The sequence below is a fragment of the Scleropages formosus genome, chromosome 11, assembly GCF_900964775.1.
Source record: "Scleropages formosus chromosome 11, fSclFor1.1, whole genome shotgun sequence".
Taxonomy (NCBI): Eukaryota; Metazoa; Chordata; class Actinopteri; order Osteoglossiformes; family Osteoglossidae; genus Scleropages; species Scleropages formosus.
Window position 1 is genome coordinate 20,564,979 of NC_041816.1, and position 18,055 is coordinate 20,583,033.

The 18,055-nt window shown below is 42.3% G+C and overlaps 1 protein-coding gene across 3 annotated transcripts in view; it reads right to left on the minus strand.

Moving 5' to 3' along the window:
• LOC108941233 (CD276 antigen-like) overlaps positions 1-18,055 on the minus strand; it is a 55,710-nt gene that overhangs the window by 18,091 nt on the left and 19,564 nt on the right. For all 3 annotated transcript variants that reach the window (XM_018763924.1, XM_018763925.1, XM_018763926.1), the window contains exon 5: positions 3,485-3,619. In XM_018763924.1, the coding sequence (XP_018619440.1) occupies positions 3,485-3,619 (135 nt within the window). The remainder of the gene's footprint in view (positions 1-3,484; positions 3,620-18,055) is intronic.

An 18,055-nucleotide genomic window follows, 5' to 3' on the forward strand; every position in this document is an offset into this window, starting at 1 on the left:
AACATATGAAAACTGACAAGAGGTAAGAAACACCATTTTTCTTGTTCAGATCTGCTATTTGCACTTACTCATAGTAGTTTGCCTGGCTTTTGTTCATACTCCCTCAATCTAATCCTCCTTTCTTTTGTTATCCCTTACAGGATATGGTTAATGGAGGAGGAAGGAACTTAACGCTACCCCTGCAGGACATGGAGTATCCCACAGGCACTCCAGGCAGTTTCAACTCTCAGATTGAGCAACTGCACTGCCAACAGAGGGCGCTAGGTGTCAGTATCACAGATGCTGTAGTCAGGATGGATTCCTTCTCCCACGTAATTATCAACTGGCAGATCAGGCGCCTTTGGCTCTGTCCCACAATTGCTGTGAAGAGAGCAGCTGGTGGTGAGGGAAATCCTGGTCACAGCCTGAAGAGCCAGCTGACAGCAGGAACAGAACCCCATATGGGCTGGATGGGGTTTGCTACCAATCCAACATCCAGCTCAGTCTCAGACCTAATTGACCTGTAAGCAGTGGCATCTGCAAGAGCAAGTGGCTGGTAAGTCTGCATGAGAAGACAGAGAAAACCCGGCGTGGAAACGGATTTGAAAGCACGTCAAGATGAAGAAGTCGAAGAAAATGTGCAGTTTCATACGGACATGCAACTCAGAAACAGTGCCTGGGGCTGGAGCATACCAACACTGACAAGGGGCTTCTACACCCATTGTTAGAGAGAAAAAGGCCTTGAACTGATCAGTGCTGCCTGTGAAGTGGGGCGGGTCAAGCAAATTAAATCCACAAACAGGAAGAAAAACATAGCTGATATTCTAAAATTATACAAGGAACATATGGAGAAAACTTCCATTCAACATAATTTTTGCAAGGCAAAGTAGAAAAAAGGAGGGGATGGAATCAAAAAAGAAAATCATCTCCACCGCTACCAAAAAAAAAAGGCTAAGAAGAATGAAAGTCAATCTACGGATTGACTATGCACAGTGGAACCACAGTTTTGGACCTGTAGAAATAAAAAGAAAAATTCAAAGAAATTTCATTCTTAGGATAATAAGAGTGGAATCAGAGATCAATAGAGCAGAGCAGAACAGATGCAAAAAAATATCAGCTCTAGTGACAGATGGACATGATGCAATGACTTGTGCAGCTACACACATCAGGGACATTCCACCCAGTGAAGAACGGCAATAAGAATAACTTTCATCAAGAAGCAATTAAGGTGCAGCACAAATAGTGTTTACCAAAAAGAAAAACCAGTAATAACAAAACGACGAAAAGTAGGAGGTAGTGTAGTGATTAGCACTGCTGCCCTGTGCTCAAAGACCCAGGTTCAAATCCTCCTTCCTGCTGTAGTACCCTTGGCGAAGGTACCGACCCTGAATTGGTAAAGTAAAAAATTATACATCAGTATAAATAACTAAACCATCGTAAGGAGCTTTTCTAACACTGTCAGTCACTCGAGAGAAAAACGCAACGCATAAATTAAGGAAGTGTAACCTGGACCGTGGAATGTGGGAACAGATGTAAATTTGAGGAATACTTGTTTTATTTTTAATAATCACATCTCTCAAAGGGCACCAATAAACACTGAGGAGACTGAAGAGAAAATCTGTACAAAAATATTTATCAGCTCTGAAATGTGATAACTCCACAATTTTTTGTCCTGTATTACTGTGAATCTTGCACTTACTGATGAAAAAGCATGGTGCAAACACACACACACGCACACTTTCTGAACCGCTTGTCCCATACGGGGTCACGGGGAACCGAAGCCTAACCGGGCACACAGGACGTAAGGCCGGAGAGGGAGGGGACACACCCAGGACGGGACGCCAGTCTGTCGCAAGGCACCCCCAAGCAGGACTCGAACCCCAAACCCACCAAAGAGCAGGACCAGGACCAACATGGTGCAAACATTTATGCCAAATGAATGCCACACCCACACACACACACATTTTCAGAACCGCTTGTCCCTTACGGGGTCACGGGGAACCGGAGCCTACCCGGCAACACAGGGCGTAAGGCCGGAGGGGGAAGGGGACACACCCAGGACAGGACGCCAGTCCGCCGCAAGGCACCCCAAGCGGGACTTGAACCCCAGACCCACCGAAGAGCAGGACTGCGGTCCAACCCACTGCGCCACCGCACCCCCCCCCCCCAAATGAATGCCACTAAGAATATATTTCAGAAATTAAAGAGAACAATTTTGCAAAAAATAATTCTACACTGCAACACATTGGCTGCTGTTAAACGATCAAGTACAGAGAGCAAAATGTTCTACAGAATTATTACTTATTAATTTAAACCATGAGAAAGACCGTTCTTTCAGCATGACAAATTATTCAAAGTGGGTCATCTTGAAAATTTGAAAAACTGGGGTTCGCGCAATGGTAGGGGTCTGTCACCATACTCTGGGGCATACTCCATAACCTGGGCTCTGAGGAACTATAAGAAGCAATAAAGAACTGCAATGGCAGTTCTCAAGCACAACAGAGAAAACAGGGACAGGGTGTGGTTAAGCTTTAAAGAATAGTCACTCAAGTTCTCCGTGCAAATGCAAAAGGGGTAAAGCTTATAGACAAGTGAAAGGTACTTGAGGTGGTTATAGGATCTCTGAAAGACAGAAGAATTATCTCGTGTGGAGGGTTGATAGACTCTTTACATCTATCCTAGGTCACTGAATGCATCTTTCACTCTGCTAGACTGTGTGGGGACGGGTGAGGAAGAGGTGGAGCTGAAGTACTGTTCATATAAGCAGTCAGTACTGTAACTGCCTTGTGGAGATAGGCTTAGGAAAAGGGAACAGGACGGACACCATAGGGATAGAAATGCCAACTGAACCCTTGGACTCTGGTAAAGCTTTATTTTGGTGCCATCATTTTTCTGAAGATGCAGGAAAGGTTCGGGTAAAAGTTCCCTTTTTCCTATTGCAGATCCTTGTTTGCTGATAAATTCAACAGTCTCTGACATAATTAGATCCCAAATGGTAGAATGAGCTGTGACACATCAACTGCTTACTTACCATTTATGTGCAAACTCAAGACCCACATCCTCAGCCTACACCTCTAGGACAAGTAATAGCAAGGATTTTCTGTTTCCATAATTATAGTTAAGTTTGTTCATTGTTATGCTTAACCGATTTAAGGATTTGTAGGGTATAATTTGGAATTAAGCTGAAGACACATTACCCCAACCACAGCTGTTCTGAGGTTAATTTAACAAATTGTTGTCTCCCACATGCTTTGCTATTCAAAGCCATTTAATGCAACACAGATGTTGCAAGAAGCCTTGGACAAAGTGTTCAGCTAAGAGCAGTACTAGCATTGAAATGATCATAGTACTTACAACTTTTAACTTACACTGATAAATTACAGGCTGTTTTAGGAGCATGGGTAGATAACCTCTTGTGCTATGCCACCCTTCAGCCTTAGGCTATATGACTATTGGCAAGATTGATACATTGAAGGCCCATAAAGGATTTCATTGTAGACCTCACCTGCATTGGCCTCTTTACAGCTTTCCTTGATCTTCTTGTGGCACACCACGGCTAGGGCGATAAGCAATGCCAGAAGACAGACCGCAAGGCCCACAGTCACCCATAGTGCCACCAGTGGGAACCCCGAGCTTGGACCTGAGAGCAGCAAGGGAAGCAACATCAGAACAGACATGACTCCTATTCACAGTCACTGAAACCAAAGTGCACTCATTACTACTCTAGTGCTTGAAAGTTTATGATCAGTTAAGAATTTTTCTATTTCTGCATAAATATGTCCTAAAACGTGATCAGGTTTTCGTGCAAGTACTAAAACTAGTGATCTCAATTAAACAAATGAGGCAAAAATATACTTGTTCGTTTATTTATTGAGGAAAATGATAATGTTACATATCTCTATATGGAAAAAGATTGTGAATCTTTGCTTTCAATAACTAGTGTAATCCCCCAATAACTGCAACTAAACATTTCCGGTAACTGTTGATCAGTCCTGCACATCAGCTTGGAAGAAATTAAGCCCATTCCTCCTTTTAGAATGGCTTTAACTCAGATGTTGGTGGGCTTCCTCGCATTAACTATCCACTTCATGTCTTTCCACAAAAATTCTATAGGATTAAGGTCAGGACTCAGCCATTCCAAAACATTAAAAAGCAGCAATGCTCTTTTTGGAGAGTAGTGATTTTCTCCTTGCAACCCTGCAATGCACACCATTATTATGCAGTGTTCTTTTGATGGTGGACTTAAGGACGCTGACATTAGCCAATGCAAGAGAGGCCTTTAGTCAGACATTACCCTGGGTTTCTATGTGAACTTCCAGGCTATTACACGCCTTGCTTTTGGTGTGATCTTTGTTGGTCAATCACTCTTGGGGAGGATAACAATAGCATTGAGTGTCCTCCATTTGTATACAATCTGCTTGGCAGTGGACTGGTGGAGTCCAAATTCTTAAGAAATGGTTTTATAAGCACCTTTTCCAGCCTGGTGAGTTGGAACAACTTTTTTTTTTTTTTCCTGAGATCCTCAGAAATCTCCTTTGTTTGAGCCATAACACACTTCTAAAAACCTCTTGTTATGAAGATCAGACTTTGACAGTAAAGCTCCAAATTTCTTTAAATAAGGCAGGGCCTCCCCCTACTCACACCTGACTGTCATCCCATTGATTGAAACTCCTGATTCTAATTTCCCCTTCAAATGAACTGATAATCCTAGAAGTTCACAAACTTTTGCCAGACATGTAACATTGGATCATTTTCCTCAAATAAATGAACAAGTGTAATGTTTTTGTTCATTTGTTTAACTGGGTTCACTAGTTTTAGGAGGGAAAGGGGTCGTGGTGGTGCAGCAGGCTTGGCCGAGTCCTGCCCTCTGGTGGGTCTGGGGTTCGAGTCCCGCTTGGGGTGCCTTCCGATGGACTGGCGTCCTGTCCTGGGTGTGTCCCCTCCCCCTCCAGCCTTGCATCCTGTGTTAGGCTCTGGCTTGCCATGACCCTCCATGGGACAAGTGGCTTCAGCCAATGTGTGCAATGGTGCAGCAGGTTTGGCCAGGTCCCGCTCTCTGATGCGTCTGGGGTTCGAGTCCTGCTTGGGATGCCTTGCGATGGAGTGGCATTCCATCCTGGTGTGTCCCCTCCCCTTACCGCCTTGCACCCTGTGTTGCCAGATTAGGCACGAGCTTGCTGCAACCCCGCTTGGGACAAGTAGTTTCAGTCAGTGTGTGTGTGGTGTTAGGAGTTTTGTGAAAATCTGATTATGCTTTAGGTCATATTTATGCAAAAATAGATAAAATTCTAAAGGGTTCACAAACTTTCATGCACCACTGTACATCCACACCAACTGATGTGTACTCTCAATTACACCCCGTGCTTGGAGCTGCCAACAGAAGACTCAGTATGCAGGTGAAACTGCAGTGCGGGCCTGTTCCTGAAAGAGCTCAGTTCATCTACAGTATGGGAAGAAACGACAGTCTTTAAAACTGCTACAGAGGCGTTAGCCTATCCAACGGTCTGGACACCTTTCAGTCCAGAGACAATTAAACATCAAGGGTGTGAGGAGTTACGGAAAAACAAGCCTGCCATGACAGAGTGCTCAGCAGCAGCAGACACACTGTAGGCTTCCAAAGTGTTCCTTGAGCATTACTACATAAAGTAAAAGAAAACAGCCAAATTTTAGCTGCTGAAATGGCTATCATAAACATTTGTTCAATACTCATAACATTCTGGACAGATAAAGTCTCAATAGAAAAAAAGCAGGACAACCAAGATGTGCACAAAAAAGGCAATGATAAGGCAAGACCCTGCTAATATTAAGCAGGTTCCCATGCACCAAAGTATTTTTAGTGCTCAACTCTGAGTTTAGAAAATTGAAGATCAAACTAAAAGCTCACAGAGAGAACAAGATCAAATTAACCATATATCACTGAAGGCTGATCTGTAAAAGTGAAGCTGTCTATTGTTTAAGAATATTTTTTTTCTATCCTGCTTCTTCAGTGGTGAAGCAATATCATCAAAAATACATTGCTTGAGCAATTATCTTGCCATTAATAATCTTAGTCCTTGTTCTTGTGAAGATGCCAACATGCATTTAAGAATCTTTTCCTGGTCTTTTATTGCAGCTCTGCCAAGTGCAAGTCTTCAGCATATCTCAACTCCTGAATACCTTGCTGTTGGTGATTGATCCCAAAAGGTATGTCATCACCTAAACACTACAGTCTGTTTCTCTGTCCATTATCATAACTTATTTTCCTCAGATACCCGAGTCCCATTTTTGCTCTGAGTTTTTAAGGGTCTTTTTCACCCTCTGCAATCATTATGATATCATATGTATATTTAATATGACTGGTGTTACATGTACCGATTTTGAATCTACATTTCTGTTGTAGTTTGGCTTCTCTCACGTGTTCAGCATACAAATTAAAAGGATAATTAAAAATGATGTAGACTTGTCTTACTCCTTTTCCAAGTAGAAAACACAAAATTCTACAGGCTGAAAAAGAACCATTTGCAGCTCATACAAAACATTTCTTAAACCAGGTATACACTGAAGAAAGAGGAGGAGGAGGAGGAAAAAAAAAAAAAAAAAAAAATCAATCTTGTCAAAGATGCCCTGGCATAATACAACCAAATCTTAACTTTACAACGCTTGTGCTTACATTTTATGACACCTTGATTTTTTCACTCGTGATTACCAGCACTGCAACTTCTATTAACTGTAAGAGAAGGTGCCAGCTCATTGTTCACCAACAAATTGCACTAATGATTTATACAGTGCCAAAAAAATGTATCATGGAACTGTTTCATTTCACCTAGCTTAATACGTTTAAGCTAATAAAATCTATATATTTGTAAGATATAGCAGTGATTTCACTATGTTCTTCATTTTATAATGCTGTATTCTCAGTGAACACTAAATCCGAAGAGGTCAAACAGACATCCGTTGTCCCTCCACAACCCCTCCAATGTCTCCACAATTGAGAGGGTTCACAGGACATCATAAGCAGCCTTTCTCTTTGTCAAGAAAAGAAATGAAGACATCTCACCAATTATTTCATGAGCCATAACCAAACTTCCTGAAATTTCAGGAAGTTAAGAAGCCATCACTTTAGAATGCAACCGCAATTAATTGCTTATTCTTGACCTTGTACTGTGACCATTTGACATGGGTTTACTAAAATTATGGAAACTGCAAAATCATGCAGTTGGCTTCATTTATAAAGCCAGCACCATACTGCGGTACTTTCTGTACCATTCTGTAGAAACAAGCACAGGAACAACCATTCAATCTGTCATGTACTGTAGTATAAACACAAAATTAGTAAATTCCCCAGAAAGTAGTGCTATACCTTTGCAAAAGCCTGCACAGACAGTCATTTTTTTTTTAAAACACTTCCAGTCCCAAAATGGTGTAGTGTAAGTAATTTACTCAGTCAACAACTTAATTTTCTTCAAAAAAAAAGCTACAAATTGATATGCAGGTTTCCAAGATACAATAACATAACACCTATAAACTCAATGATGAATTATAACAAACATTAAATTGGTGTCAGTTAATTTCATATTTCCATTTAATTTCATTATTAAGATGCAATAACAAAAGCGAACATACTTCGGATTGGAAAGACTGAAATGAAAGTGAGAAAAAGTTTAAACAAGCAGAATATAAGAGGAACAGATAAATGTGTCAGGCACTTTGGGAGGGACTTAAAGACTATTTTCTCCCCCTGCTCCCACAGGGTAGGACGATAAAGACGAATGCCATCCATGGCTATCATCTGTACAACAAAGCCCCCAGGGGCAACTAGATTGTATTCTCCTTTCCTGATGTTTGATGAGCCGATTTTGTTTGTTTGTTTTTAAGCTCAGAATAGATTGGGCTATAAGAATTCTGTTTTCCAACATCCTTCTGTTCTTGGACAGTACACCCTTCTTTTCCCTCCTCTTCCTCTCAGCTTCTCACTCTCAACATTTTCTCAGAGTATCAGATAGCTGTGGGAGACTGTTTGCAGGGCTGTATTATGGAAATGTCCCATTTCCTATGATTACTGTCATTGTTAAATGATAGCAATTACTAACATGCCAATTACCTGGTCACCGAAGCACAATCACAAATTTGGCACCCCACACTGTTTCGTCCTTGCACCTCAAACAGACCTCTTTCAGCATCTCTCTGAGCATCTTTTATGTCTTCACACAACCCAATAGACACACACACCAAAAACATGTGTACATACTATAATAAATTCTGACTTTGAAGTGGCATGTTTTCTTTATATCAAGTTTGTTTATTGATGACATTTAACTACATTATTTCAATGAAAGCTAACAAGGTGACATTTAAAAGAAGGGTTATAGGGAGACAGTACTGTGTGTATGTGCGACTGTCTCTGTGTATTAAAGGAAACAGCTGAGGAGTGAACAAGTGCCTCATTAAGCGTACCAATGAGATGAAATTAGATCATAATAACAGCAAATGGTGGAATGATGAAAAACATTAAGCGTTCTGCGCTGTGATGCTGGAATTTCCAACATGTTACAGCAGCTGTTGGAACTGCCAAAATGGGGATTAGTATCAGAGCCTCTTCAGCTGTCTATGTTTGAGAGATGCTGGCTTGAGCAATTTCCATACAGACTCTATGAATGCCACTGGAGATGAGGAAAGGGTTGAGCTACCATCTTGGAGGTCAGCGAACTTCTTGCAACCAAATCAACGATTATGGCAGCAGAAGTCAGATGTCCATAACTCTTTGCAAAATTAAATCAACTGAAAAGGTTAATTTTACCCACAGGGCACAATAAGAAGAGTTAAATAGACTCAGTTTGATTCCACAGCACAGAGTTGTCAAAGACAGCTTGAAATGCAGTTCTCTCTCAAAGTCAGAGGATTGTGAAATATTCAATTCAATTTATTTTTATAGAGCGCTCTTCTCACGGAGTGACACAAATATCAGATGACCTGTGGATTTAAATGGGAGTTAACCTACCTTCCCTGATACTACTGGCTAGTGATCAACCATGAAAAGAGTATGTTTGGTCTTGTAGAAATTTGCAGCAGTAGATAAAACTGATCTTCAGGTGTGGAAGCACCTTGGATTGGTCCACATTTCATTCTCCTGGTTCACTGTGACATTAAATCACATGATCTCCGTACTCCACGTGAAGAAGCATGATGTCTAGGCTCCCCCAATCTTTCCTCCATAGCCCTATCCCCTGCGGAAACAACCTCAACCACCAGCAGTCATGAAGGCACAAGCAAAACTTTACAATAAGCAACTGCATCACTGACAAAAAGGTAACAGGAGGTCCATTTTCCAGAGCACATATTGCTGAGTATCAAGCATTTAAGCAACGAATAGCAGATCAAAATAAAGAAAAATGCAGACAAGACAGAAATGTGAGGTAGAGGAGAAAGAAGGGATGGGATATTGCCATTAATCTTAATCACAAGCGCCTGCAGGACAACGCTGTGGTGTGCTGTGCATTCACGCGCTGTTAGTAATTCCAACAGCTGGTTAAGAACGGGCCGCCCGGCCCTCTAGCTCGCCTCACTTCCCACTGCTGCTGTCTGACATTTGCAAGATTATATAAACCTCATTACTTGTTTCCTCTGCACACCAGCTGGGAGATCTCAGAGGATATTCAAATAATAATAAAAATAATGGAAACCACAGGCTCAAAAATGGCAGGGGACCCAGATTATCAGCACAGAGAAACACACAAAATTGAGATCAGCAAAAAGAAAAAGGTGATCAAATGCTTGCATGTTGCCTGTGTCTCTTCCCATCAGTATCAGAGGAGCAGCTTGTTGTTATTTTTTGCATCTGCCTCTAAACAAAAGTCACTGGAACAGGGCGAAGGCGTTGGCCGGGATGACTAGATGTTGGCACAGAGAGATGGGAAGGACGACGCCTTCCAGCCCATCAGCCTCTCTCCGCAAGAGTGCTTCCCATTTCCGCCTTTCAGCTCCTCTCTGGAGAGTGCACTCCTTGGCAAGCAGAAGATGGGAGCTGCCCACTCTCCCAACTGCCTCAGCTTATGCATCTGTTCTCACCAATCTGGTCTCTGAATCGCAGTGGCATTGTGTCTTCTGACAGCATTAAAAACTCTGGTTACAAGAACAAAGCCCTCATGGATGGAAATGGCTGCTTTTAATGAGGCAACATCCAGTGATATTAGGTTTCATCCATCTCCCAGTTCAGAGGCCTTCAGGACATTCAGATGCATGGCTGGCTGGACACGGAAGCTGGTTAAAGTACATTCTGGCTTTGATGGCAAATCAAGTTAATTTGGAAGTAGTGCAGACCCCTCTGAACTACTGCCAGCTTCAAGCAGCCAGCTCAGCGGTGGTGGTGGAATAAGATTCATTGTGACTGAGTCTAAAAGTGCGTATGTAATACCTTGACAAGTTAAATGTAAGAAAAATACACTTGTATGTATGTATGAATGACTTCAGTAAATAACTTGATTATGATTAAATGCTTGATGTGACCTACCGTGTCGGATAATCTGAAACCATTTCAGGTGAACAATTTTCCTTTCTTTCAAAATCAAAACAACCCTGAAGGACGCACATTATTCATAACAAATGCAAGGAGACTGTTACTCTGTGTAATTACTGCATTATTAATACTAAAACAATTATATTATCAATTGAACTTTAGATGTATGCTTGAACAGTTGGGACAGGTGAACTGTATTACAATATAGAGCGTAAACATTTATAGTGTCCGATACGACCTTATACGTCCTACCTAGTTTGAAAAGAATGAACCATGGAGTTCTGAGGTCAGGCTTTGGAACAGATTCTGTGGGGGATTTTTCCAGAAAACCAGACCAGCCCCATCTGACAGGCCCTCACCCTCCTCCTTGCACACCCTCCAGGGAGGCGTGTGCTGAAGTGTCTGAGGCAGTGGTGGCAATCGATTTTCCTCCTCCGCTCCTCTTCTGCACTAACTGGGGGCAGTGGTAGAGAACACTTGAGGATGCAGAAATTCATTTAGGCATCCTTTTCTGTGAATGCTTAATTGGCTTTACAGCAAAGGTGGTTGGCGAGAGGCAGGGCACACATAGGCCTCAGTCGCAAGTGGGCTGTGAGGTGGAGTGAAGTCACCCTCATGGTGGCCTAAGCAATGAAGTGATAAGTCAGACATCACAGCTTTGTGCAAGGGGCCCCTGTCGTGTTGGCAAATCGATGTCACCTCCTCGAACTCGACGTAAAGCCGTTTTTCACAGATCTCTGTCCTATGGTGGCGAGCCACCCCACAGCAGCAGTGGCGGACGAGAGCTCCAGCTCGACAGGGATTAAGGCACAGTGGAAACTTCGATGTTCCGCAGGATTACGTCGCTGGTTCATCTCCTGAAGGCCGGCTGCCCAGATCAATTCCGACAGCAGCAATTCAACTCTCAAAAGGGAAATAAAAAAAAAGAAAGACTGGTACCCAGAAATAAAGATTCTTTGATTTCTTTGCATGTCACCAGTGGTTTCTTTTTGACAGTACGAGTTTGGCATTTAATACTATACATGCTCTGCTTTGGAGAATACATTTATTTATTTAACAGACGCTTTTCTCCAAAGCAACTTCTGATGGATACTACATAGTCTTATGAGGCCACACACACCTTATTCACCAAGGTGACTTACACTGCTAGGTACACTACATACAATAAGTTACTCATTCATACATCAGTGGAACACACTGTCACTCTCACACTGTGGGTGAACCTGGACAGCATGTCTTTGGACTGTGGGAGGAAACCAGAGCAACCGGAGAAAACCCACGCAGACACTGGGAGAACATGCAAACTCCACACAGATTAAGCGGGGATCAAACCCATGCCCTCTCATACCACCCAGGTGCTGTGAGACAGCAGCATTACTCACTGTGCTACCATGCCACACAATTAATGACACAATGGCTTTAACAAAAAACAACTAGCTGCGCAAAAAAAAAAAAAAAAATTGTGGATAAATTTTAAAAAGTGGTGAAATTCATCAAGCTGGCCTTTGCATCACCATCTTCTGATCAATTTTTCAAGAGCTTCTTGACAAAAAAAATTACACGCCGCGACCTAAATGCATGTGGCCTCGCATATAAATCCCTATGACCTTAAAAGGGCTGAACAAGGCCTCTGCGGTGTAGCTGTCTGCTGTGTGAAGTGCACTTAGGCCACAAGGGCAGGTGCTCCAAGTAGACCTGACATTCAGTGTAATTGAGAAGGTCAGTACGCCTAAATTTCCATCCAGAATGGGAGCGCTGCATTTGCCAAGCGCTCAGTTTAAAGATAATGACAGTCCCGTTTCCTGAGCTCCAGCTGCATTCCAACCTGCAGTTTTAAAATTACCACCTTGGAACTGTATGCATCACAACACTTGTCCATCTGAATAAATTCACATTACTTTTGCTTCGGCTCTCTCAAACACAACTGGCTCCTATTTGATAAAAAAAGAGCACGAAAGTAGTGTGGTATATATAGCTGCCACCTTGTATTCAAAGGACTCGGGTTTAAATTCCACCTCGTGCTATAGTACCCTTGAGCAAGATACCTACCATGAACTGCTTCAATGAAAATTACCCAGCTGTATAAATGGGTAAATCAGCGTAAGTAGCTTTGTATGCAAACTAAGATTGTAAGAGGCTTTGAAAAGTGCTTGGTAAATGAATAAATAATAGTAGACAGCGCCACGTGGATGGGAGGCACTTCTCTGGGAGGAGACATGATAATAGCTGCAATTAATACACAATTATGAGTAAGAAAAGGATTAAACAATCCACAATGACGTATTTGTACCGATGAAGAAGTGACACCAAGTCCTTCATCATAACTCTATATGTAGGCCACTGCATGAACTGCCAACCAACAAAATAAGAGGGACAGCCAGTTAAGTCATGCAACCTGGTTCAATGTTACACTACTTTCAAAAAAATGTAAAGGCTGAAATGTGGTTACACCCAACTCCTGACTCCAGATTTTATTTTCATTTCCTCACATGAAGAAATTATTTTCTCAACAGCTTGTGGGAGACGACAGGAAAAGCCACGAGACAATATAATTCAGCACAAAAGAACAATTACAGCACAAAGTGAAGTTGCTTGTTTAGCAGATTTATGACAGCTGGTGTAATGCTTTTCTCCGGAGCCTCACAAATCACAAAGGTGTTCTGCAACTTAAGAGTGACACAGAATTGTAAATTCCAGAACAGAGGCTTCAATACTTCTTTACCATTATTTGCAACTTTATTAATAAATAGATTTTTTCATCAATAATTAAAATGCTACAAAGGATGTGAGGGTGGCTTTAAACCTTAGGGTGCATCTAATAAATTGTTCAACTTACAGCCCTTAAGTGTCCAAGAGTCCAGGTAAACAAAGACCCATAAGAGGTGAAATTTCCTACTCAGCACAACATGGATGTAATTCTCTTAAGCCTTACCTCATTACAGCAGACCTAGTCGTGCACTTCCTGTCTTTGAGAGAAATAAACTGCAACCCTTAACTGGGTCTTTATTAAAAAAATAAAGAAGAATGGTTTAGAGTAATCAAAACTCCTGTGAACTTCAGAGGGAGGAAAAAAAAAAAAAAAAAAAGTATTTTATTTTTTGTGGCGGTTACACAATGTCTAAATTATACATAAATAAAAAATACTGCTTTCTTTGGCTTTAATTTGACTCATACAAGCATTTATTCTCAAAACTAAAAACAGAATTCTCAATTTTTTTTACCCTCTATATTTAGAGTAAGACTTTTATTAATGTGCCTAAATATAAATCTGGGATGTAAGGAAAGCCACCCCTTCTTCAGACATTGCTCTGCTATTGAGCTATAGGTTTCATTGGTGGCCTTGTGCTTGTTATACATATTAGATGTATTCTTTGGCACTGTACATTCACTATTTCTAACATTTTTTTTTTGTGATGTTAAGTAACGCATGATCTGGATGTTTTTTCATCTGATGTCCAGGGAAGCACGCCACATACATAGAGAGGAATAGGTTCCGATCTTTCCGAGTGGCATTCATCTTAAGAGCAGCCAGAAAGAGCAAACGGGGGGGAGGGAAATCGAGAAAAAGAATGGTTGGGTGCAGGGTTTCAACACTTACTTGTCTGGGACAAAATGCCATGGTATCAGCTCATCTCTAGACAAACTGCTTAATATTGTTAATAATGAAAGCTATGCAAGTTTATTGGGTGATCAAGCTGAAACAAGCTAATAGTTATTGAGCATTAGAGAGCCACTGGGCAACGAGGTCACAGCAACAACAGGAGCAACTGCTGGTCAGGGGGATGCTTCCTCGAAACTTACATCGGCCCAGACAGCACCGCATGCGTTCCCTTGTATCAATAGGCCTTTCAGGACCCAAAACGGTTTCCCCATTAGGTATTCATTTGGAATGCAAACGCATACATTTGCTTAAATGTAGCCTTGCGGGCTATTTTGAAAGCAGATGAAAAATGCATCAGGCAACATCTGAGTGCTGCGGATGGCAACATGCACATATAAAAGGATCTAATCAGGGGACCAGAAGTTGAGAACTTTGAGAGGAACTCAAATTGGGGACACAGCAAACAACGATTTAGAGAAACTTCCACCTGCAGATACAAATTCATCTCAAGCTCAAAATGATTAACTCATGCCCTCTGGTGATTGGTCTGCACTGAGCTTTCTGTCCACATTTCTCAGAGAATGACGGGTCCCCCAAGCCTTCAGCAGGAACAGCAGCCCTCTTGGCAGAAGGGCTGAATGCATCGGAGGGCCTCAACTGGACATATATCGAAGGGGAAGCCAACAGTCTATTGTGCATGGGCAGGTTTTGATTTCTACAGCATTAATACCCAGGAACAAAAGCCATTTCAGAATGGTCCCAAACACCCTTTTTTTTTGGGGGGGGCATCATTTAGAGGCTTATTTTCCACAGAGCAATAATAAAAATAAACACATGCAACCTCCTGGACCTCTAAAGGCCTGTCCAGTTGTCATTCATGCTGTACTGGTTGTTCACTGCCAAACATTTCTCAGGGGCTGTAACTAATATGATTTCATAGAGCTGGGCCAAAGCTGATTTAGGGTCTCTTGGTGCCATCCCCCTTAGAGGTTTAAAGTGCCATAGCGTTCATACTACTGGGCTCATGCTCCCAGTGATAGTCCTCACTGAAGATGTAGCATACCCCTTCCAGATCAATGAGGAGACACCTTCCTTCTCCTGATGCAGCAAAACTGTCCTAAATTCACCAGCTTCCCACAACCCACATATGAGGAATAAAGACACCAACCCCTCTCTGTAAATGTAGGAAAACAAAACACTCAAGACTTTTTGTGTTTAACTTGGACCTAAAGAGTAGGTCATCTATATGGTTCAGGGCTTAAACTAAGAAACAAACCATTTGATACTGGAAATGTCATCATAAGTTCTCTATCCGTGAATCTCTGGGTTGAATGTTTGTTTCGGCTTTAGATATTCTGTGCCCCATTTTAAAATGTCAGGTATACAGCTGACTCATCATCATTTTAATATGAAGCTACTCATATAACATGTACCAGCAAAAATGGTGGTACTGGACAAATTGAGTATGCTACAAGAACCGGATGTCTCCATTTACATGTCCCTGTCCTTTGTGAAGTGCAGTTCTGTTTACTCCAAGGCTGATAAATAAATACACACACACACACATATTTTCAGAACCGCTTGTCCCATACGGGGTCACGGGGAACCGGAGCCAACCCGGTAACACAGGGCGTAAGGCCGGAGGGGGAGGGGACACACCCAGGACGGGACGCCAGTCCATCGCAAGGCACCCCAAGCGGGACTCGAACCCCAGACCCAGCAGAGAGCAGGACTGTGATCCAACCCACTGCGCCACCGCACCCCCCATAAATAAATAAATGTAAATATAAATTTCAGGAGCATGGACTGCTGGCGTTCTGGGTGGGAACAGAGAGACTCAGGAGACTACCACTCCATCTCAATCTCTCTCCCATTCCAAGAGGGGAAAAATAGCCAGGTGAGCCAGGATGCCTCATGCACACACCTGCACATTGTGTTCTCCGCCAGAAATATTTCCAGCTCCACGTAAATAAGAAAGCCCTGTTAAAAACAATAATAATTAAAAAAAAAAAAAAAAAAAAAAAAAAAAAACCCAGGAAGAGCTAGACCAGAGTCTTGGTGCTAAACTGCAGCTCCATGATCCTTTCCTCTCACCCATCAGGCAAAATTTACTAACCAGTACACATATAATAAGAAATAAAAGCATAATTTTCAGGAATTCAAAAAAAAAAAAAAAAAAAAAAAAAACTATGTGAGGTATATGCTATTTAACTTGATGTGCAGACAACAAATGCATATCAAGTCGGAGCCGAGGTATTAACGGAAGTGGAGGATGACAAAGGCAGGACTTCACGGAGAGCTCAAAACTGGTGGATGTAGAAGGCAGAGAATCATCTACAGCTTAATCACCTTCTGTTTGCGTCTTTTCCAGCTTTTGCATTACTTTGAAAAAAAATTAATGTTGCACTTACTGTTCACAATTGATGTCTGTCAGGATATCACGTGAAGTTCTGATGCATGATTTGAACGTTTATGCCAACTTTTTATTTATGAAAACATACTAAATACTTCTCAATTTTTTATTTTCACCATATAACAATGTTATACATCATTTTAGTAGATCTTGGCTTTTGAATGCAAAAAAAAAAAGAAAAAAAGGCCCACAGAATTCTCTATTCAGATTCAGGTAAGGCTCTAAATTTTGATGATTGATCCTGCAGCCTGAAATTAGTTTTTACCGTAACTTGAGTACCAATGTTGATTTTGTGTAACTTTTGTTGTGTTTTGTTTTCTGGGATCTAACTGGTTAATCAGAGAGGTCTCGCTGCAGATCTGTAATATCAGATTTCAACCTAAGTCAACAGAGTTGCCCCCACTCCACATCTGGGAAGAAACAGATGAAATGCTAAAGTGGACCTCTAACTACCTTCAGAGCAGTTAGGGGGAACAGTTGGCAATAAAAACTCAAGTCCCCTATGGTACCTTTGGAAAGATTTGTTTTCATTTGGCTGTTTCATCCATTGGATACAGCATGAGCTCTATGCAGTGATGGGGCACCCATCTGAGACCAGGGCTCCACTCTGGACAATAATTAATACATTGTTCCCGCGGGGAGGCCTGCGTTGACGAAGGATTCACCGTGACTGCCACTTGCTGCCTCTCCAAAGCACTGGCTAATTGCATTTAAACGAGGCCTGCGGAGAAGTGGAGCAGAGAGCACAGAGGACTATGGCAGTTCCCTTTCAGACCCCTCAGCTCCTCCCGGTTCCCTGCAAGGGCCCACTGTTACTGGCAGGTACCAATTAAGGCCGTCACACAGGTCAGCTGTGAGGAGCTGAACATGTAATAACAAAGTCATGGAGAAGGAGTGGGGAGGGCAGAGAAAGGGACAGCTAAGTGATATTCTATTATGAAGCTGTGTAATGACCGGCAATTTGCATCTGCCTAGTGCTTTCAGGAGAATTTCAGGTCACCTCTTCTGGGAGTGTGTGGGTGTGTGTGTTTCGTACTCGGGTGTCAGGATGTGCGCTTGTTCCCATGTTTTTTTATGCCCTTGTCTATCTGACCATATGTGCATGCACGCGTGTGTGTGCACCTCACTAGTGCTAAAAGGTCATATGCCAACGAGAACTTCCCATCTACTGCACCTCCCTGAGGCTTGACTATTCTACAGTGGCACGCAGGGCTGGTGCTGATGAGCTCCAGTGCTGTGTGTCAGCGGCTCTGTTTCCATGCTGTCAGAGCCCACCCGATGCTCGTCCCTCTGTGTGTCACTCTCCATCTGATCAGCAAGTTCGTGCCACAACGCCGGCACCAAGGGTGCGATGACAGCAATGCCCCCCACCAGCTCAGGATGGAGGGGAGACTGGGTTCGACATCAATCAGGCAGGACAGTAAGTCCCTGTTCTCTTATAGCAGCAACAAGCTGAGGAAATACTGGGCTTTTCAGATACAGGAAAGTGGCACAAATGAGGAAATAACAGCACACTCAGATCAGATGGCCCTGGAGCAGCAAGCACAGCACAAGAAGGCTGGAGGCAATG